Source organism: Amphibalanus amphitrite, unplaced genomic scaffold (genome assembly GCF_019059575.1).
Source record: "Amphibalanus amphitrite isolate SeventyFive unplaced genomic scaffold, NRLGWU_Aamphi_draft 001489F_arrow, whole genome shotgun sequence".
NCBI lineage: Eukaryota > Metazoa > Arthropoda > Thecostraca > Balanomorpha > Balanidae > Amphibalanus > Amphibalanus amphitrite.
In genome coordinates this window covers 82,317-105,929 of record NW_024882982.1, presented here as the reverse complement: position 1 = coordinate 105,929, position 23,613 = coordinate 82,317, and the positions used below count along the sequence as shown (strand labels likewise).

The 23,613-nt window shown below is 51.7% G+C and overlaps 1 protein-coding gene across 2 annotated transcripts in view; it reads left to right on the top strand.

Annotated features, from left to right (window-relative positions):
- LOC122373409 (histone-lysine N-methyltransferase SETD1A-like) overlaps nt 1-23,613 on the top strand; it is a 65,742-nt gene that overhangs the window by 15,401 nt on the left and 26,728 nt on the right. For both annotated transcript variants that reach the window (XR_006255039.1, XM_043351428.1), the window contains exon 2: nt 4,014-4,287. Coding sequence is in view for 1 of the 2 variants with exons in the window: in XM_043351428.1 (XP_043207363.1) it covers nt 4,014-4,287 (274 nt within the window). In the remaining variant the exon portion in view is untranslated. The remainder of the gene's footprint in view (nt 1-4,013; nt 4,288-23,613) is intronic.

The following is a 23,613-nucleotide window of genomic DNA, read 5'->3' as shown; positions in this document are numbered from 1 at the left end:
GACAATAGTTGTCATTTATTCATTATGTTTAGCAAGCTGTAAATTGCACTGAAGGGTCAAAAACGTGATTCCGTTTCTGTTTAATTATTGAGAGAACAAGTATTGTTCACATTTTTCGGCACAGACTATAAAGCACAGGTGCAGCAAACGACTACCCATCTACGTTCCATTCAAGTATTTGACCGGTTTGAATAATGAAGCTGAATCATTTGTTCTGTACGTGATGTGACCATGCTTGTGTGGTTTTATCCGCATAACTTTGGCTTGAAGCATGGCCGCGGCATGTTTGATCGCCAGACCAGCTAGATAAAACCGAGTGGAATTGCGAACGGATGAGAACAGGGATTATCATTGATACAAGCTCCCGCCAGGTTTCCGGCTGAAGGCGAGCGCAGCCAATGCTGCAGCGCGGTGCTATTCTACATCGTGATCTAGTTCTTTCCATACGAGACGGAGTCTGATTTTACCGGCGCTGGAACGCCACCGAACCCATCAACAGAGGCTTATGGAGAATACCGCGGCTCGCCGCGGAATGGGACGTGCTGGGGCCAGGCGCGGTCCGCGGCGCGGCGGTATTCTGTTCAGGTCAGACGAGGACCAGACAGCGGGGTTGGCCTGGATGGTTTCAGGTCCTTTTCCGACAGATCGACTCAGCTGAATATCCTCATCAGATAGACCTCGCTTAGTTTTTCAGTAGGGGGCAGTGAAAATTACGACATTGTGTTTATCAATGATTGTAACAATTTATATCAAGATGAGTAGGTACTCATTTCCTATGGGAAAGCTCATTTTGCTTCTTTTATCGATTTTCGTACATCTATAAACCTTTTACGAATATTAGTCATCAGCTGAAACAGCCCTTTTACCCAGGTTACGCACGCAGATGATTGCTGATAACCATCTTTTTATCTGTGTGTTATCTTTTATTGTTATTAGTGTTATCTTTTTTACGCTTTTTCTTATATAAACACACACTGGCAACCATTCTAATACGAATAAACGGCAGCATAGATAACATGATTCATGTTATCTATGACGGTAGTAATGCCATGCAGCTAATGAAATGCGGTACACCGGCTCACACGACCGAACTAATATTTCCACACGCTTTCAATGTCACATGGCATACAAACTGTCAAACGTTAGATACCTATTTGCGCATCACACATATCCACAGTGATGTTGCCATCATACATATCCCCAGTCATGTATATCCCCAGTGGTGTTGCCTGAGTAACAAACAATGCTCATAATCTACCGGCACGATATAACCTTTCCTGATCAGGCTGTCTGCTATGCGGAAAGTTGTATGCACCAGGGATAAAGCAAATCCTATTTAGGATGACTCCGTGCACGTGTTTAGAGACAAAGCATCAAATGCCCCTAGCAAATGATTTCTTGTGATGATCTGAACAAGTCAAATAGGCGGTATGGACGTTTTTATTTCTTTTCATCATCCACACCTGTCCTTATTTAGGCGCAGCGTCGGGCCCATGGACCCAAGACAATTTTCAACTCTGGGCGCCTTCCATGTCAATCGAAAGTCCGGTTCAAAATCATTCTATTCAAAACGGTCGAATTCGTCGGTATCAGCTGAACAAAACACGAGTAAAACAGGCGTCAGCTCCGTTTGGGCTGTCAGCAAACTGTCCCCACGAGCTGGCGTCACTGATCGGCGCCCCGGCGGGACTTTTTGACCGGACTGCTGTCGCATTATCGCCCCAGCGCATCTGTTTTCCTTGTGTTCTGGGCCTTACGGTATACCCTCAGTGCACGACGGCTGTTCGATACATTCCTGCTAGGGTTTGGGTAGGGGCTGTGGCTAGAGCACGGGTCTGTGATGGGTAATGGCTGGGGCGTGGGTCAGAGATGGGCTGATGATAAATTGACTGGCTTTGGTCAGACAGGGCTCAGGCAGGGACTTAGGGAGGGTTTTGCCTTGAAATGCCTAAAGACTGCAGCGTCAACCTTATAACCCCGCTTCACCGAATCAGCTGTGATTGACTGAGAAGTGCATAATATCCTGGCGTGTAGCTTATGTTTGTTTTGATTATTTTCGCTCAGAGTTGTGGTTGGTCTCCCCAGCCGCAGAGCTGTCGGCTCCAGATTCTCCTGTCGCTTAGTCGGTCTGAGCTCGGAGAAGCTGCGGCTCAGACCGCTACTGAGAGCAGCTCTCTGTGAGCTGGCTCAGTGCAGCTCTGTGAGCTGGCTCAGCACAGCTCTGTGTGCTGTCTCAGCCCGGCGCTCCCAGATCACTGCCGTTTTCCGGTGCAGTACCAGTAGCGGATGTGATCGCCCCAGTCACTGAGGGGTGCTCCGATACAGAGAACCAACGGCAGCCACGTGTGGTGCGCCGACCGACATAACGGTATCATCAACAGTGCACACGACTTCCTTATGTCGATTGGTGGTATATCGGGCCGGCGCCCTGCTCCGGGCGTCGCCGTTTGATTGGGTCTACACCCTGATCGCGTGCATCAAACATGTGTTCGATGTGCATTAAGTGCTGATTCTGACAGGCGAAGGCATGCCAAGGTTAAACAAGGGACTTGCCGATAAATTTGTCGCGATGACTGTGCTACATGGGCAACATGACCGCATTGCACGATTGGCATAGGCTTGCAAATGTCACACAATAATTTCAACTGGCAGCCGACTTGACACATCAAGCAACATTCCCACTCGAGTAGAGGACAAAGCTCCCACCAGAACGACACGCTTCCATGCCATCCTGTTAACCATTCCACCAAATAGACCAGCCACTGCACGATCCCCAATCTGCGATTTTTCGCCTCCAGATCGATATCACTGGCGTTCGCCGGCAGGACAACCGGTCATCGAGTTCTGTGGAAGAACTGCTGGAAGTCGCCCGCTCCATGGAGCCGATCATCCGCGGATCAGCCGTCCGAGGAATGCTGGCCCTCAGACCGCTTTTCCCCGTATATCGATGGGCGACTGAGCGCCGGACAATTTTTGGCGGCGTCACCGCACGTGAGCGTCGAGGAGGATTCGCAAACGATTCCCCACTTCCGGTTTGATAAGGGAGAGTCTCACAAGAAGAATACAGCTCAAGCCATTACCCTAAACGACTTGTGCTAAAAATATATAGAAAAATTATCCACATGCACTGAAGGTTATGTGCAAATTACGATGGTCAACTATCGGAATCTGCACAATGAGCTCCAAGTCTGCAAAAGCACATATCCAATTTGAAAACACTATTAGGTTTCGGTGTCTACATTTTGCTACATCATTACTGTATTTGACGACCTTGAATTCACCTCGTCACTGGATATTTCGACTCATCCTCAAAGGGTAGCTCGTACTGAGACTTGAGAGCCAGCAAATCGACTTTCACACTTCGGCTAGGCGTTCGGCAGGTGTGGTCAATGGTCATATCTAGCAGTTTTGGCAAAAATAAAAACACCGTGTGCCGTCGGACGCCCTGAGTGACCAATCGAACAGTGATGCTCCGATGAATGTTATCTTCGCTAGCACGCTGCACTGTTCGACCGGTCAGCAAAAATTGTCCGCGAACGTCTGATTTTGCAACTGTCTGTGTCTGTGTGCAGAAGCGCGGCTCGGCAGCCGGCCGGGTGGCGTGTTTTGACGCCGACTTTATAAATGCCGCCGCTCTAATCCGCCGTAACAAGGACTGCCCTACCGAGATGGCCGGCGAGATATCTCGGCAGACGCTGGGACTGAGGGCCGGACAGACTGCGGTCGCAGACTGCAGACTGAACAGACTGCGGTCACAGAATGCAGGCCGCTCAGACTGTGGTCAGACGGATAGACTGCGGTCTCAGACTGTAGACTGGTCAGACTGCAGCCTGAACAGACGGCAGACTGGACAGACTGCCAAATGCCAATACAAGATGTGCGTGCAATGTGTAACTGTACGTACAGAACGAATACCACTGCGGCTCGTCTCCTGACCCCTCACGTAGGCCTGAGGGTCCAACCGTGCCGTGACTCCCTCTCTGACCTGACCCCTCCCCTCCCCTCCCCCTCAGGGTCCGGCCGCGCTGTGGCTCGGCTCGCTGGCCGCCGCAGCCGCCGATGACGTCACCGGTGACCCCGATGACGTCACGGGCGGGTCGGCGGCGGCGGCGGCGTGCGCGGGCGACTGGAGCTGCGAGCCGCCGCCCGACTTCCGTCTGCTGGTACCGCCGCCGCCGGTACCGGAGTACATGCAGGAGTACGTGGAGCGGCTGCACCAGGCCAGTGGCGAGTGTCTGCTCTGCACGTGGGCGGCCGCCAACGACTCGGACCCGCTCACAGGACCCGGTGAGTCGCCCAGCTCAGCTCAGCGGGCGGGGATAGTAACACAACTAGTGAGTCGGAATGTGAGAAGGGAGCTAGTTATAGGATTTGGTGTTCAAAGTGTGTGGTGGCCCATGGAAGCATTACAAACCCAGCAGAATCGGCCTCACGTGACCATCGAACTAGTAGTCACAGAGTTGGTTCAGGGGGCCACGGAGTCAGTGAGTCATTTCCAGAACAAGACGGGTTTCCTTAGCTCGCCTTAAAGTATTCTAGATAATTCTCTCCAAATCAGTCAGGAGGATCATACCTCTCGTAATATGGAAGCTTTACTGCAGAACTCGCTTTCATGCCATATAAGCTACGTTTACCAAGCTCAGACCAGTGAAGATTCCTTTCTTTTTGTAGGAGGGGGAGTAGGATAAGCCGCTGACTCATTCGGATCTGGTGCTTTGCTGCTATTTTCATCTTTGGTCGTCTAGTGAGGTTTGTCCGTCCATTCGTGTCCGTAGGTCTAATCCGTACAACTGTCCAGCCGGGTCCAATCCGTCCAGCTGCCCAGCTGTGTCTAATCCGTCCAACTGTCCAGCCTTTCCAGCCATGCAGCTGTGTTTGCCGATCCGGCCGTCCAGCATAGTCTTTAGTTCAGGTATCCAGCCAAGTCCCACCGTGCTCGTCGGTACAGTCTTTTCAGCTACGTGGCCACCAGACCAACCTTCGAGCCTTGTCTGCGCCTTCGAGCCAGTGCCTGTGCTGAGTGTGCGGTCTGAGCTCTGGGCCGTCGTGCTGCCGTGTAGCGGCCCTCCAGTGCAGGGTTTGTCAGTCCAGCCGCCCGTCTACCGTGGGCCGTGTGCTGCCGTGTGACGGCCCTCCAGCGGGCAGGCTGCAGCACCATCGATCCTATCGGTGGCTACCAGGCAGCCGGCGGGCGGCTCCACCCCGGCGCGGCGCTGCCCCGACATGCACACCGCGCCGTCCCGACATGCACCCAGAAAACAGGCGAAAAATAGGCACCGCGCCGTGCCAGGTCCACCACCGGCCCACGCCCGCGCGGTAGCATGCCTCGCGTCGCCCCGGTAGGCACCTCGCGCCGCCCGCACAGCGCAGCGGGGCAGCTCACCGAACCCGACAGTGTCTCTGTGACAGTTTCGACGGCTGATGGCGATTGCGGTACGCCACTGTCGCTACTAACGGCTGCCGTTCAGATCGCAGCGCCAGATTGGCCGCGCGCCGCGACACTGCGGCGTGCATGGCGCTCTGGCGGCGGAGGTGGCAGGGCGCGCGTTGCACGGCGGGCGGCGGGCGGCGGGCGGCGGGCGGCAGGGCGGCGGGCGGCGGACTGCGGCTACTGTGCAGCTGGCCAGTGCGGTGCAGCACTGCCAGGTCAGACCGGCAGATGCCATCTGTGGCGGCCAGCGGTGGCACCGATCGAAATGCTGCTGCATTGCGACACATCGCCCGAGATGAGGGCCCGGCTCCCTATTAGATCTGGAGAATTTCGCACAAGTATACTGCCGCATCAATAGGGAAGGATATAAATTAAAGATAAAAATTCTAACCAGCTATTCAACTATTGTGTCACACCTCCTAATACTTCTCCCAAGGGTAAAAGTCGCATCATATTTGCGACCAGGCGAGGGCCCGGTGAGTTCTACCCGCTCACCAGTGCCTCCCTCGGCGGAGCGGGCCGCCGGGCCTCCATCCGCAGACACTGAGAGCTAGCCGGCTCCCCGCGCCTCCTGGCGCCGCCGGCCCTCGCCAGTCGTCGACAATTGCCGTGTAATTGTGCCGCTCGGCCATTGTTCATACATGCAGCCGGGCTCAAATGGTGGCGTTATTACAGCGCTGCATGCCGTGTCACAGTCTGACGGGACGCCCGGCTCGTCGGTGATGAAATGCTCATCTGGTGACGATTACACACCCCCGGCCGGGCCGCCAGCGGATCAGCCAGTGCGTGCGCGCCGGCACGCGCGCTACAAGACGGATGACGCTGCTTGATGCAGTCCTTAGAGGAAAGTGGGCGTCCACTACGGCGACAATTTGAATATTTATTTCAGCCGGGGATTAGCCGGACATGAGACTGATGTCATTGCACTACCAACACCGGAGCCTTTTAGTGGTGTTCCGCCTACAGGGCCCGGTCGGATTAGCGGCCTAGGTGAGAGCGAGCGTCCTCGCGTGTTGTGCAAGCATTCCTCCGACACCGCCGCGGCAGCTCGGCAGGCCGGCAGTCCGGTCCTCGTGAGGGTGAGACTGGCCCGCTGTGGTCTGTTCTGAGCTCACTCTCGGACCGGACCAGGCCACTGCTGGTCTTGAAATCCCCGGTCTAGAGAGACCAGCTGCTGTGGTCTGTTCTACCTCCATCTCTGGCCCCGGTTAAATCAGCCCGCTGGGGTCTGTTGGAACCGCGGTTTAGCCACGCTCCAGTCCAACACGGCGTGTCATACCACCCGACCACGCTGGCGTCGGCCCTGTGGACTGGTCCGTGCCGTATCAGCCTCAGACGACACTTTATTTGGACGGCGAGGAAAGTGAAAAGACACCGGTCCGGCTGGTCGGACGGTGACGAGCCGGGCCCGTCCGAGCGGTGGTGGTGTCGGTGGTAGTGGCACACTGTCCAGCATGGACGGTGGCTGACAGGTCTGGGGATGACTGTGGTTCTGGAGAAGGAGGAAGCTCTCGTTTTCACCCGAAAAAGCTGCAGATTGATGCTAGAACTCCGAGTCAAAGACTCAAATGTACTGTATACCGTTGTTATCTGTTGCTATCGCAAACGACCCAGGGTAACCTGGTAACATGCCTTACGGTGGACAAGACAAGATGGAAACTGAACAGTTCTTTAAAAGGATTGGCCACGGCCTGGTCCAATACCAAATTACCTCCCGTTCCAAACCCTTCAAAACGTGACCGGTGTCAGTCTTCTTCCTCAGCCCATCCGCTCCTCTGCGAGAATAAGCCACAGACAGACAGCGCCCACCTCAAAACAGGAAAACGACCACACATTTTTGGTGGCGGATTTTCGCCGAACCGCGGATGAATTCAAAGCGGACGCCTGTGGTGGCTTTCCGTGCCTCACCACCCAGTCCTACACCGGCACATCCGCGAAGGCCCGCCGGTGATTGGCAGCGGAGGAAAGACAGGCGACATCCCGGCGTCGGAGTCGACACCTCTGTCAGGAAAGTGACGGTGACGGCGCTCCGATGACTGTCCGACCGCCGGGGGTGCCGCCCCGCCCTCTGTGACGTCATACCTGTCACCGGGCGGACCAGGTGGTCATCCGCAGACGGGGACGGCACAGTGGAGGGGGGGGGGGGGAGGGGCAGTCGGTACGGATGACGAATCTGACCAGAGCAACCACAGCCAGCTCGTTAAATTTAATGACATATTTGTCCGGTTAGGCACCGTCTGGTGGACAGATTTTTGACAGTCCGACGCTGGAACATGTACTGATTGCTACTAAAAGGCACAAAGCACATGTGGTATTTTCTCACGAGTTTGTTTTAAAAAGAGAAAGCAAATTGTGTGATGTGCTTACACGGAGGCTGCCGTGGAAATGGCAGCAAAGTGGCACTACTTCAGGAGTATGGTGTCATGAATTTCATCTTAAGTTCGTCAGCGGAGCCTAATCCGATCAGGGGCCGGTAGATGCTGCAGCGATGGGCCATTCGTTTGAGAGTTATTACTGTCTGAAGGATGGCTTAACATTTTCTGATCCGCAGAAACGTGCATACAAAAGTGTTTGCAGCGTTCACTACTCAAAATAAATGTTCGTTTGTCCAATTAAGCGGCATTTAAATCTGACGGGAAAAGTGTAAGCTCCATTGATTACATTTTTCCCCAGATGCTATCAAAGGTGATTTATTGGGAAATTCTGGTGATTGATTATCCAAAACATCTTGAGACCCTCTCGGCCACACTGTTACGATGCAGCACGAGATAAGGAACTGACATCTTTACACCTGTACTGTCACGCACACAGCGTCACTGTCAGAATTACATTTCAATGCTCCTCTGCCGGCTGCACGTGTGCGGTGGGCGCGTGTTGCAGCGCTGGTCGCACGTTCCGCCCATCAATCAGGACTGGGGCCGATGGCCCGGTGTCTCGGGTCCTCGGTAAGACGCTGGAGACGGTGGGAGGTCCGGACGACCCGTGCTGGCGGCTCCCGCCCCCGACACCGTCCCCCGGACACCCACTGTCGTATGGGACATGGAGTGATCAGAGACTCACTACCAAGATACCGACCGGTGGCTAGGCTTGAACCACTATCATCTCAGTTTGATGGAACTGGTCAGATTTCGGGGCAGGTGACACTGCTGAAATCGGCTGGTCTTGTCTTGCGAAAGGAATATGCTGGGATCTGGAGAAATCACACTGATGGCTAATTTGAAACTCAGTTGAGTGAGACTACTCAAAATCCTGTCCAAGCGCAAACAGAAACAGTAAATGTACAGATTTGTGACGAAGACATCGCATCATCGCCAGCGTCTGAAGTAGCATCGTCAAGAAAACCGACTAGGGAGAGGTACGCTGCCTGCGCGTAACTCCAGACTCCAAAACAGTCGGCGTATCAGCTCCATCCTGCCGCAGATCTGCCTGTCTGTCACCACAGGCCGTCACACTGCGAGCAGCACCTCAGCTGTGTCCCACTGTGTGACAATGGCCGCCCGCCCGGCCGGAACTCGCTGCCACAAACCTGTATCGGGCGTCCCCGCAGCCGGTCCGGCGGCACAGATATGGCGGGCAGACTCTGTGCAGGGCAAACAGAGTGACACATTCCTTCGTAATAGGGTTTAGAATACAGCAGAGAGGTGTTGCACGTTGTCACAATGTGGCAAAGAGGCTGAGATGGACAGCAATGAGGGGATGGCGAGCTCTTCAGATGAATTTGGTTCGAAGCTACTCATCTTTCCATTTTTCCCGCACACAGAGAGGCATACGCGTGAATCAAGAAAGCTGGAAATCAACACAAAAGTTTAATAGGAACGATGGTATTAAGGGCACTATGTTTATTGATGGTCCCAACAGTACTCACCAAGTCCTGTTGCACAGTTTTGCACTATGCAATGCTTAAGTGAAATGGCTTACACACAGTTATGGTCCGGAGACTGCAATTTCGCATAACATCTAACACCAGAATCGGACAAAATTTGATCGTCCAACGATGGATTAATAGTTATAAGCACGGCGGAACGACGCTGAAAAACTAGAGTAGAAGATCTATCTCGTCAACTCAAGACATTTCTAAGCTCCTTTTATTACATGCTTCCGTATTTTGCTCCGCTCCCACCCACGGATCCTGGTGCAGCTGCAGCCCGCTCCTCCGCCGTCCGACCGATCGTCCGACCCCAGCGACCGGCCCGGCCCGGCCCGGCCCGGCCCGGCCCGGTCAGAACCGGCCCAATCGGCGGCCATCATCGGTCGCCGGGCCGATTTACCGACCGGCTGCTAACGAGCCGCGGTCACGTGACCCGCGGGTCAGGGGTCAACGATGCGCGGCGCACGGATTATAAACATCTTCATCAATACGGTGCGGGTCCGGAGCCGGGCTGGAGTCGGCGGCCGGGCGGCGGGGGGAGGGCGGCGGGCGGCGGTGTCTGTATCGTTAGCAAGGGGAGGCGGTTCGGACTTCTCTCGGAGTCTGTGATCGACATTCCGTGCTGCTATCGTTCCCACGGAATACTGGCACGATTTAACTTTCAGGCCCGTGCCGGTCTCTCTCGCAATGAGAAAACGACAATCGAGAGAAATGTTTTCGGGCCTCTCATTTGTCTCTGCTTGTAAGACCATTCGTCTGGTTGGCCTCTAATGTATTCAAACTTCGGTTAAGGATAATCATGTGATTTGATCTTACCGGCACACATGCTTGGCAATGCAATTTTGAAGCCGAGATTGCCGATGTTTACAAATTTTAAAAGCATATTAATATTATGTCTTAACCCTATTCCTGGCGGGCTCCGCCGGGACAAGAAACTGGCGGGGGGGGCCGATTCGGCCCCCCCCTGAGATCTCGAGAACGAAGCAAGATAGCGACAAGCGGTAAACGGCATCGGATACGCACGGCCAAGATCTACAATTTTTACTAAGGTCATTTTCAGGTCAGGTCAAAGATGACGTCACAGGGGTCGAAAAAGTCAAAATGGCGGCACTAGATATGGAGAGAGTTTTTTCTCGAATAACTTTCGAATTAGTCAAGATAGGAACAAACTAAGGGCATCATCGTGATCCTCTCGTCAATCCGCATCGAATGATATATATGTTGACCTCGAAAGGTCAAGGTCAAAGGTTGACCTCAGGTCACGTGACCTCGAGGTCATCATGTATATCATTCGATGCGTCTTGACGAGCTGAACACAATGAGACCATCCACGCGTCTGTATCTTGTTCCTGTACGGAGTTATTGGCCAAAACCCTTTGGTGACCTTTGATGACGTCACATGACCTCACAGCTGCCCAACAGCAAAACAGACCTCAAGGTAGTGAAGGTTGATCGTATATGAAGTCATGTATGGTATATGGGGCCATTCCGACCCGTTTTAGTGGTAAAAACAGGGAGTTGATTTTTCCCCCATTGACTTATAATGGGGAGGTCGCGAAATTGACCTGACCTTAGGTCACCGATATCAAAATTCCGAGATATATAAATTGCACATACTGGTACCCTAACTAAACCCTGAAGAGAAGAAATTGATCGGTCAAAAACTCTAGCTCTGGCGTGATTGCAAACTTTTCTGAGGTAGCGTCACCAAACCGCCTCTGGTGACCTGACCTGAGGTCAGATCAACTCAAAATTTTCAGACATGTTGCGTAGAAGCCTTTTAGGAAAAGTCAGAAAATTTGAGCTTCCTAGCTCAACGCGTTTGGGAGATATAACCAAAAAACCTCAGGGGGGGCTCCTGAGGCCCCCCCCCGCCAGGAATAGGGTTAAACAAAAGGAAATTTCATGTCTCGTATTTGGCTAGCTGAATTATCAACAAGCTGAAATATTTGGCGCTGTAATGGCCAATGTGCTTGGGAATCTCTTCACTTTGATATTTACATTGCTGGCTAGTGAACTCTGGGCAACCCACATGGGCGCAATAATAGATAATGGTATTGCTCTAATGCATTGCTAAGGAAGCCATATCACGTTTTATAGCCAATAGCTGAAATGTGTTCGCGCCCAGCTTGATCGCTCTCTGGCTGTTTTCCGGTCACTGGTTCCCTTTGCAATAGGTGCAATTTCATGGTTGATTGGTTTGATATTCGTATTTGTGGATAAAAGTTACACGAGACACGGCATCTAGGCACTTCGTCACGTCTGAGCAGAACACTGACATGAGGTAGTGTAGAATAGCTTCCGTAGTTAATCGTTCTTTACCCCCTCCACTTGACCCAAGGTGAGGTTGTTGGGTTCGGCCATCGAACTGCGAACAAGAGAATGCTCACCTGATTCCTGTGATAGCTTGCCTATTGTAAATTATTTTTGATCATTTATCATATACGTGCTTATCCCTTTTAGGGGATATTGTTGCATAGTGTTTTGCCCTGCAATCTTTGCAGATAAAACAAGAAATATCAGCCAAATCAAGTAAAACATTTTTGAGCGTTTTGTCATTTTGGCATTAGATGTAGGATAAAGGTAATAAAAAATGTCGGGCCAAGATTCGACAAACTGCTATCTGTTCCTAAGAAGCATATCATATTTCACATCACAAGAAACTAGCCTTCAAGTTGATTTTAATTCCAATCATATAATAATTTTTTATTTATGTTCACCTATGTTTTATTTGAGCAGATATTTCACTGTCCTATGTTACTTACACATGTGCGCAATAAAAAATAATAGAATTGTTGACAGTGTACCAAACATGCTCTTTTTGGCAATCGTATGTCAACCTTAACCATCTACTCTGCACACTTCTTGTACCACCACATCTCCCCGTTTCCAGCACACCACGAGACATCTCTATCCTCCTCAATTGCCCTGCCCGCGATCCGTGACCCGCCGGTCTCTCTGACAGATCCATTGGCCGCTCGCCGGACCGCTGACAGCCGCGGCGGCCCGCCGGACTCGGCGACACCCATCCTCTCATTGATGCCCGTTTTATCGTGTCGTTCGGCCGTCTGAGACGAGCCAGGTGCCAGCTGTGACCAGCCTGGCGGCCGTTCGCCAGCCTGCCAGCCGTTCGCTGCGCTCCAGCTGCTCCAGAGCTGACTGGTTAACTCACAGTAGCTCCAGGCAGTCTCCTATACCAGCTGTTCAGTGCTGAGTGTCTCTGAGGCCACAGCTCAATTCGCAACTCGGTGACAGGGCCGCTGGGGAGATTTTCACACCCTCGCTGCCCCGCGGGCAAAGTCATTCCACCGAGCTGGCTCAATGGACGGCTTAGCCGGCTGCCAGGCCGCACAATGGACCGCCTTGTCCGACCAAACGATGTGGCTCTTTACGAGGCCGTTTTTGGTCCTGAAGCGCCAGTAAAAACGGTAATCACTCGCTCTGCGGATGTGGAAATTACTCAATCTGTGTGTGCGCGCGCGCGGCGCCGGGTCGTAAAACACCGACTGTCTGCTCGGGGCTGTACTGACGGGCCGAGCCGCGTCTGAGCAGTGCGTGCTGTCGCCGGTGGCGATGGGGTCGGAGCGGGGGAGGTTTTTCTGCCGGCCGCCCGCCACCGCTGGCGTGTGACGCGCGTGCCACCGTGACCGCCGTGACCGTGACGTCTGCCACGACTGTCACACGTGACAGTCACGCGCCCACTGTTCCCACTCCTCCCATGTGTCAGATGCCAGTGTGACGCCCATCGTGTGGTGTGTGATGTCACATAACCTAACCACAGTCAGTGCTTGATGATGACCCCCAATGACCGCACATGCCACGTCACAATGCAGTCCCGGTATTCGGTTAATATTCGTGATAGCACTTGAATAATGCACATTATTCGTCCCATTACCGAGTCGGTATCGCTGATAGCTGTCCAGCTCGGACAGGAACATGGCGTACTCCACCGCCAAAGCGCTGGACAGACGATCGATTATTCAACGAGGTAAATTGATGAAAAATTCAGAAATGGTTCCTGTCAGAGGGGAGACGCATCCTGGATCGGAGGCCGGCGTCTGCTGTATCAGCATGGAGGCCAGCGTTTTTATTAGGTCTAACGTATACGTTCGTCTTGTGGGTCTGAGAAAGGGACACAACTTTATGCTCAATGACTCAAGCGTGTATTTCTTGTGGCCGTCACGAGCAAGTTACCATGGCAGCGCTACACTGAAAACTTTTTTACCATTTCCCGAAGGGTAAACCCGCCATAGCATGGTAGCTTGACACACAGACGTTTTTTACCACCTTCCAGATGGTAAATTTTACTCTTTCATGAAGAGTAAACTCGCCAGGGATGGGTAACATGACACACAGACGTTTTTTACCATCTTCTGAATGGTAAACTCTTTTGATTTACTCTTGTCTAGAGTGTAACATTTGTTGGGTTACACTCTTTGAAAGGGTAAATCTTTAACGGAACCCTTTTCTAGGGAGTATCGCATCATCTACTCTGTGCTTTACCCTCCTACAGAGAGTATATTATTGTGGCCTACCCTTTGTCACATGGTAATGTTTACTCTTTCCTTTAGTGTAAACCCCCCAGAGGATGGTAACAGACTCACAGACGCTTCCTTCAGAAGCTTCACGAAGCTTCTGTTAATCGGAGCTCACCAACTAAAAAAAAAAAACGTGCTTCAAGAGCAACAATGTATATTTGGCTTCCGTACAAACAATACGAGGGGCACACCAGCCATGAACGTTGTGAGACTCTTCACTTATTTATACGAATTTATACAAAGCGTTCAGCAATGCACAAGCGATAAATAAACACCACGATACAACTTGAATGCAATTTGAATATGAATACAAGACATTCAGCGCCCTCATATTGGATAAGGCACAGCGCACAATATTTGAAGTGAGCGACGGCATTCCTGGGTGGTCGTCCGTCTGCGTGAGATAATGAGACTGGATCACTACCTACAGTGCAAGGCTTTTTCAAAGTCATCAACAAAATGCATAAGCTTGTATACTTGTATAGCATCACAACAAAATTAATGTACGTACAACACTAGGCCACGTGGCCGTGCACGGGGTCCTGTTAACCAGGTCAAATTAGCACCACTCAACGGCACGCAATGCTCTAGCACATCGGTACTTACAATAAAATGTCCACAGAGGCTCTACAGGCGATGAACAACACACAAGCACAATCACCAACGGCCACGCCGCGCGGCACCGACACTGCTCACATCCTCTCTCGGAGACCAACGGCCGAAAACTGACAGATGCGCGCGGCCTTCAAACCGCAAACGGCCGATCTCGTTTCTGATTGGCTGATTGATTTCATTTCAAATATCATCTTCACGAGGGTAAACAAGATCCACGCATGAAGCGACTATCTGTACACGAGTCACGATACCCAGAAGGAAAGAGTTTTCGTGATGTTCTGGATCGCGAGAGTAATATTGATATTTACATGGTAATAATACTCTTCGCTGGCGAATAAGTTCATATTAACTACGTACCGTTACTATGCACATAATGGTAGCAGCGAGTTACCCTTTCAATATACTCTTATCTTGCGGGTTTGATGAAAATGAACCCTCCAGGAGGTAGTAAAAAAGTTTTGAGTGTAAATACAACTGAAAACTCCAGCTTCCTTTGAAGACTCTCAAGTGTAACACAACCGTCAGTTTGTTGCCAAGGCGACAGTGGCAGACAGTGGGCGCTGGACAATCACTCAGGCGTATGACCGGTGACAGTTATGGCCCGTTTCGGACGCGTCTGTCTCGTTCCGAGCAGATCACCTACATCACTTATACCACCGCTCCTCCCTCAGTATCGCACGACGGAGACGCCCCGGCCCTCTGAACTACGGCCACTTAATGCAAACGTGCGCGCCGGTTACACGCATATATTTCATGGCCGTGCTTTATTGCCGATAAGCGCGCCGCTGCGGCAGTTTTGACAACACTGCGCCGCTTAAATCACAGAGTTGGATGTTCCGTGGCGGAGGGACCGGGCCGAGGCCAAATCAGATGCAAGACGTCATCGGCTGTGCGCCGCGTCCGTGTGCAAAATGTAAATAGCCGCGGTACTAATCCATCGCAGTGTCCGGGTGACGCCGATAGTGTCTGGTCGACCGGGGCTCGTGCTTCAATTGACCAGAGAGAAGGGGCCGACCGCGGCACAGTGTGGCCGAAGACCAGTTTAGCGCGAATTTAATCCCAACGCCGCTCGGATCCACTGAAAATGGTTCTCTGGTTCCAAAACTGACATTTACCCCTCGCCGGACCTATTGGTTTTCAAAATACGCGCCGGCCGAAGGGGGGGGGGGGGTACGACCCCCGTCGCTGTTTCGCCCCTGATGAAACTAGAGCCTCGCGGAAAAAAACGAGCGTGTGTGCCGTTACGAGACGCAGCAACTGGTATCCGATTTTAAGGTCTCTGGTTAACATGTGACCTCTGAGGTCAGGTCAAGTGGCCCAAGGCATGGATTCGTTTTTTATTAATAACTTCGCAAAAAAATGCCGCAGAGCCGCAATTTTGGTATCATCGTGTTCGCCTCGCTCAGGTGCGTCGAATGGTATACTTTTTGTTCGGCTTAAGTCAACTTAAGGTGTTGACCTCGGGTCAAGGCCAGGTTAGATATCATATCCCCAGATCACGAAGTTGGTCGAAGCAGGTCATGGTGCATATCATTCGATTCGGCAGGTCTTCCTGAGTCCATTGGTGGCTTTCCCGACTCGCTAGCTCAATTTGATCGGGAGTTATTGACGAAAAACTCTTATTACCCTAGTGACGTCATAAATGACGTCACGTAAGGCCAATAATGCAAAAGTGAAGCATCGGACCTTGCAAGGAGTGCATGAAATCACGATTCCGTGTGCTTGAGATAGTTAATTAGACTGGAGCCTGTTCGGCCGCGCCGCCCCCGACCTTGGTCAGGTCACGCCGGGCGACCGACTAGACATGTTCAAAGCTGAATTGACGGCAAATAGGCAAAAAGTGGCAGCTGAAACTTGCTCGCTTATGTTCAGAAATGTGCGGAGAGTTCAGCCATGCCCTATTCGTCATATCCATTTTTATCCATTTTGACATTTTCCAACTTCTTTATGAAATACTATCGTGAGAACGATACACATGCAAGGCTCCTGTTCTAACTCATTAAACTCAGAAACCATTCTTTGAAAAGCTACCTTGATAGCAGAAACATCTTCATCATGAATTGTGCCATCCGGTGATATGCTATTTTCTCATATATCTTCTCGAAGCTTCCGTAAAATTTACATTAAAAACTGGACATATTTCTCAGTACCATAGCCCGATTTCAGTAACCGGAGCGTGGGTCTACTTTCGGCAGGGATATAAGTCCTCAAATGATAAAGTGGCTTAAAAATAAGGTTCAATCCGATAACTTTGGACAATTTCCTACCCATTGATAGGTATAAATAACGGTTTATCGAAAGTCGGGTTTTTGATTAAATTCGCGCTAATCTGGTATTCGGCAAGACCGTGCGCGGGGCTGGGGCTGATTAGTGGGTCCAAAATGTGCATCTCGACAACTTCCTGCGACACTCTGACGGCTGTGTAAATATACGGTCCGTTTTTATGGCCGACCCGACTCCAAATAAGCCGTGTGCCGCTGACGATCTAATAGTTCATGGCGACAAATGTGGAGACCGTTTACGATGCGTTGGTTTTATTATTCAAATTCAGCGCTTTTATGACTTATGATTCACAATTTAGCACACATCTAAATGGGACATGGATGTGTGCATTTCTCTATTTTGCATTTTCCTGATGTAAAATATTGTCAGAACAAAACCGGAATCACAACTATTTTTACTTGCAAAATAACATTTTAAAATTAAACTTTGATTTTATTGCAAAGTAATCGCGAAGGAAATGACACAATGAATTCATGTCCTACATACATGGCACCTTTCGATGGTGAACTGCTCGTTTCGTGTCAAGGACCAGGTACCAGGATCGCATGATTTTGTGCTATTTTACGATAAGTTCGTGATTATTGATTGATTTTTTTTTATGATAATCGATACCGATTTACCTGTTGACCTGGACTCTACCTACTGGATCAGTAAGGTCAAGACTGGAGTGATCTATGCTGTTGGGTCTGCGCAATTCCTTCATCCTGTTGGCACTTAAAAAGTTTCGCGCTGTCCCCAAGGAGTCTGACCATTATCTATTCGCTGGACGCTGAACTTGGTGCGCGGCAAGTTCGTAAAGTTCGCCAAAGTTTGCTCAAGTTTGCACCCCGTGCACCGGTTGCGGAAGCTGTGGTTGAGTGGTGGTTCTACGCAACACGCTTTGGATTGCAGATACCGCTGCAAACCATGCATTGGGCCGTTTTGGTAAAATGTCTTAAAATACTCGTATCTGCCACAATATGTACTCGCTTCTAGATTTTGTCATCTATTCATCAACATCATAAACTGTGGTTATTTTTGGAAGTGGTTCTACGTTCTGCAATCGTTTGGAGAGTTTGAGGGATTAAATTTCACCCAACCATAAACCACAAACAAACGACTAATTGGATTATGTCATTTTCCAAACACAATAGGTTCTTAACCTTTGTACTAAACAGGGCGATTGGTTTTCCTCATACCTACTGTTTTTTTTGTCAGCGATGCAATATGACATTCTGAAATTGGTACAAGGATAATAGCACTTATTTAGTATCATATCATATTGCTTAGATTACGTCATCAGTTTACGTACCTGACGGTAGACATACCTTCTGACTTTCTCAGCAGCATCATAGAGATCTTTACGACCGTCATGCCTTCATGTTATATGACCCTGGTCCTACCTCATCTAACATCCGTGACGTGCCCCTTGTCCTACCTCAGCCTTAACATCCAATATCGACTACCGATCTTACCTCACCTCTCATGTCCATCCCCCCACCCCAACTCTCCCCACATCATCCCTCTCTCCCCTTGTACTCGTATATAGGAGCTGCACCCAGTACCCACCCGATGCTGGACCATCTCTCCCAGTCCTGTGCAGCTTTGTACTGCTTCCAATGGCGCCTGGGCGGCGGCGGACGCGCTGTGGCGGTGAGAGGAAACCACACCTCGCCGATCCGTGAGCCTCTCAGCTGAACCTAGCCTTTCTCCTAACCGTCTCACGCTGGCGATACACTATGTCCTCCTGGATATCTCCCGCCGCTGTGCTGTCCCTCAGAGTTTCGCTGTGAACTGTTGTCTGAATTGTCTCACCTGCATTATACCTTCGATTCCAAGACTCTCTAAATCCTCGGTTATGCTTGTCCAAGAGTATCTTTCTGGATCCCAGGCTATGACCGTCCAAGACTGTCTGTCTGGGAGTCCTTAGCGACTGGCGCGTCGCTGGCGTCGCCGAGCTGCCGCTGAACCTGCCCGGCCACCTGAACCGGGCTGGACCGGGTCGAACAAACATGACCGCATCAATCGTCCGTCCCCGGCGCCCTTTGATGCGCCGCTGCGGCTCTGCGGCCCGCCGCTGCACCATCCACACGGCACTTCCACGTGTGCAGCACACAAGGGCACATAGCGCCGGCCGCTTTTTACCCGCAACTGCCGATGCCGAGAAATTAATCACGGAGCTCAATAGGCGGAGATGCCATCCGGAAAGTATGTGAATCTACTGCGGGACATAGTCCAGCCGGATGCTTGTCCCAGCGACCGGCTCACGGCGAGCCGGAGACTCCGCACAACTATTTATGTGAGCGTATTATTATTGAGGGAGATGCATTGCAAATATCGGCTGGGTCCGCGGCTCGCGGCGCGGCCTTGGAGCGCGGCGCTGCTCGATGACAGCCGGTCCGGAGCGCAGCGCGCGGCGCCCGGATGCCATCTATTAGCCGTGATATCGACATTCCCCGATGACCGGTGCCGACCAGCTGAGTAGCCGGGCTTATGCAGCCGAGGCGGACCGGCTCCGGCCGGCCGGTCGGGCGGGCGGGCGGGAGGGAGAGTGGGGTGCAGGGAACGAAGGGGCTGTAGCTCTGAACTACGAGCCGAGGGGCTGTGGATGGTAGGGCAGGATGGCCGATCGGTGGATGCGTCCAGCGGCTAGAGTTTTCGTGGGCGTCATGCTTCTTTTTCTTGCTGGTCGTTATTCGCTTAAATAGCTGGAAAACTTCAAAAGCTAAAGGGCCCATGCTGAGCCACTGGGCAATTGGCATCGCGATCTCTTGGAGTGACTCAACCACTTTCAAGAACGCATATGATCCGTAGGTCACCGCACGACCTGTCCAGTGTCCATCCCTGTCACCCGGTGACCAGGTGCGCCGTTCGGACTGCACCTCACCATGCGACCTCCCCCGCGGAGCGCAGTGGACTGTTCCGACCGGTCGGACGGCCGACCGCCTGCAAAACCCGGCAACAAGCCGACCGCATCCAGCCGGGCCCGTCCAGCGCCGCGGCGCGCGGGGCAGACGGCTCGCCTCGCGCCGCGCGGGCGTTGCGCAATGCACGGTGCAAAATCGTCCCCGTCTCTGTCCGGAAAGGCCGCCAGGTACGAGGCCCAGTGCGTTATGACGAAGGGCGTTATGACGAAAGGCGAGTGGTGAATGGCAGGGTCCGTCTGAGGCGCGGAGTCAGTCAAAGATCAGTCCGTGCCGCCAGGGGAAACCTGAAGGAAAGGTGACAGATGGCTTGTAATTTCATAGAAAGTGTCACCGATTGTCATTTGCTAGCATACGATACCTGCGCCACTCAACGACCATGTTTTATTCAAATATGTAGTAGTTAGGCTGCTCACTCACAACATTTAACAAATCATTGCAAGTGGACCGGACCAGCTTACATTCAATGTGGCGTGCGGCTGCGGCGGCCGGTCCAGACTACAATTAACCGCACACATCGTATTTTTGACGTTCACAGTAACAACAACCAATTCATTCCAAGTATCCGAAGCCATCCAACAATGCCCACTTCCTTCAATGCTGCCAACATACATGCAATTCGTGGACGGACGGCGTTCAAAAGAAGTTCGCGCTTGGCCTACACACACTCCGCTCTTGACAAGGTCGTTTCGTTGAAACCACACGGAACAGTTGGTGTTTGGTCGTACTTTGCTGTCAGGCCACGCCACGCAACGTCCCTTGTCGAACTGCCGTGTATCGTGGCCACTTCTGCCCAGATTTACGAGTTCTCACGAAGACACATCGTGACAACCTTGCTCGGACGTGTTTTGATGTTCAAGCTATCGCTGCTTTACGTACTTTTGTTTGGAACGATTGACGTTGGTCTTCCATGAAATGTTTCAAGTGTGTACACACTTCCGACATAGCACACTAAACTGAAAGCGGTACAAAATCGCAGCACGACATCTGTGTCTCATTGGTCATTTGTTAACCATCAACTAGCTTGTCTTGGTAAAGGAAACATTTACCTGTGGGAAGCCAGGTCGATAAACAGGCAAAGGCGCATAGGGCAGAGGGCTCACTTGTCGTGAGATCTCGTCCACCTGACCAAATTTAATGGTCGCGTCCTCTCAGTCCCAATGTGCGGTTAGTACCGGATCAAGGTTATTAGCGCACTATCACCCTTGAATAGAAAGTTGGCCCACTGCAGTCTCAGCGGCGGCTCTTGGTTTCAATGCTTTACGATCTGAGGTGTCGTTAAATTGAAGGTCGTGCTAATTTGCGGTGAAGATAACACGGCTTTTCAATAATTGCTGTTGGTAGTAACTACCTGCATTGTTACAGGTGGAATCTAAAAATGCGTAACGTCTTATATTCCTATGGTATTTACCCACAAGCGGCTGGAAATGACTGCAAGATATCTTTGTGAGTTGAAGATGCGACTTTGACTTCCTAGTCAAGGGGCAACTTGCATAAATACTCGTAGATTGCTCTTTTTGATAGCAGTACATTTTTTAAGAATAGATAACTTCTGGAAATTGCTAGTAAGCTGCTTTTTCAAAAGCTCCGAGCAACGCAAGGAATGTGTAGAAGCAAGTGAGTGGCATCCGTTTGATAGGTACAACCTTTGACAGACGTTAATGGCTATCCTCAGTCAGAATGCCGCCCACAATCGCCTGTTATTGCAGCGTGTAACGCACATAAGATTGATAGATGGAAGGTAGGCCGTACCAAATCCTTGTGACGCTTAGATGTTCTCCCCGTCAGCAAGCTGGCATTTAAATTAGACTTAAGCTATAAAATTATCTTAATTCGTTTAGCTATCAGTTTAGGTATATATTGGAACAATCTCTCTCTCTCTCTCTCTCTCTCTCTCTCTCTCTCTCTCTCTCTCTCTCTCTCTCTCTCTCTCTCTCTCTCTCTCTCTCTCTCTCTCTCTCTCTCTCTCTCTCTCTCTCTCTCTCTCTATCTATCTCTCTCTCTCTCTCTCACTCTCTCTCACTCTCTCTCTCTACCATATCCGGTTTCACACCGTCCTTATATCATTTATTATCATATGGGTTGTGGCTGCCTCCACATTCGCGATGAAAGCTTTAGGAAACATCTGCAACCATATAAGTTATCAAGATGTCACAGGAAAAGAGAAATCACCACCCAACTCCTTATTTAAAGCCACAGCTCAGTGTCTGCTGGGTCTTCAATCACTCCCCAAAAGGCAGCAGCCGCCAGGCATTTTTCACAGGTCGATTCCGTAAAGATGCCACAAGCGTCGGCCAGTCTATTGTTTACCACCGAGATGTTGGAGGAATACTGTTTCATGGCAATTTGTAGCCCCGTCCCGTCTGTTGTCTGGTGTGGTCGATTTGTTTCACCTCTGTTCATCTCGGTCCCAGAACCTGACTGGTGAATCCGCTGAAACTCGTCCGTTCATCCAGAGGAGATGAGATCTGTTGGCTTCCGTTCATCAATAACCCTGCCTTCTTAACTAGAATGCAACATCTTCGAGGGCACCTACCCGCTCCCAGAACGTGGAACTTCCAGAGCAGTATCCCCCCCTCCCACCGATCCTTATTTGAGATAGCATCACCGTGGGGCGTCAGTTCCTGCACTCCGACAGCTGTTGTCGGCGTCTCCGACACCCACCGCAGCATTTCTCGAGTAACGGGACCGCGGGGCGCGTCCCGAGCCACCGTCGGCTCCTAACAGCTGAACATGCCTCGGTGGCTGCGACCACTACCCACCGGAAGGGTTTGTTTACTGTGCGTTATTTGTTGGCGATTACCAGACGGGCGGCGCCGGCCGAGGCCTTGTAATGCGAGATAAGCTGCAAGTCTAATGAACGTACGGGACCGCTGCATCGTAAATAGGCCGTCCGGCTCCGGGAGAGGCTATGACTGGCCGGAGCGTTCCGAGGAGTCCTTGTGGGGTACATAGCTGTGGTCGGGATGCCCCTTTGACAGCAGCCGCGGACCGCGGTTGGACACTGGACAGTTCCTCTGTTGTCCTTGTTTATCGCACCATAGACAGCGGTTGTTTCCGGTTAAGTTGAGGTAATCTCTCGTCCTAGGAATGGGTAGGCGGTTAGAAGAATCGCTGTCTGCCTGCACTAATTTATTGGACACGCCAGCAGACGTAGCAGCCCCCGTAACAGTGCTCACAGAACAAACCACGCCGGGAGTTCCGACCGTCTCGAATACACGTCTCACTGGCTATCTTTATGTTATGGGTCACCACCACGTCATCGTTGAGTATCACCATCTGTTTGTGCATCGTGCTATTTCTGTGACCCACTCCTGCCCTCCGTCCCGCATGACATACACCCTGTAGCCCATCTCTCAATAGTTTGTCCCGCACTCAGTCCCTGCAACTCATCCCGTTGACTCAGCACTACGTCCCGGTCTGGTCCAGGACCCCTATAGCGTATACCATCCGCTACCGCCGGAATACAGCACGGGCCTATCGACGGCTGATCGGACGGCGCGGCGGCCCGGTCGGCCGCGCCGTCCCGGATCTGGGACTTAGGCGGTACACCACTTCACCCGCCGCTGACCGCAGCTCGCTGCCCGGGGTGGGGGACTGACCGAGACAGCCAAAGCAGCGCTGTCCGGGCTAGGGGACCGAGGCAGGACGGCATCCAGGCAGCGCTGACTAGGATGAGGGAGTGGGGATCGAGACGGAGGCGGTATCTACAGAAGCGCTGTCTTGCACAATAATTTACACTTGGACAAGAAAAGTACCCATTGACCGATGACTGATAAAACCGCGCTTGTATGCAGCCTTTGAGCCTATGTGTCACTCCTCAGATCCCCAGATCTACCCTCACATGACCCCACGTGGCCCCACGATCTCATCCCGTCCCCTGCCCACGGTCACCAGCTCGTCTGAGACGGTCTGTCAGAGCCGGGGACCCTATCTATCCCAGAGATCGCAGCCGGCTGGGCGGCGAGGTGTCAC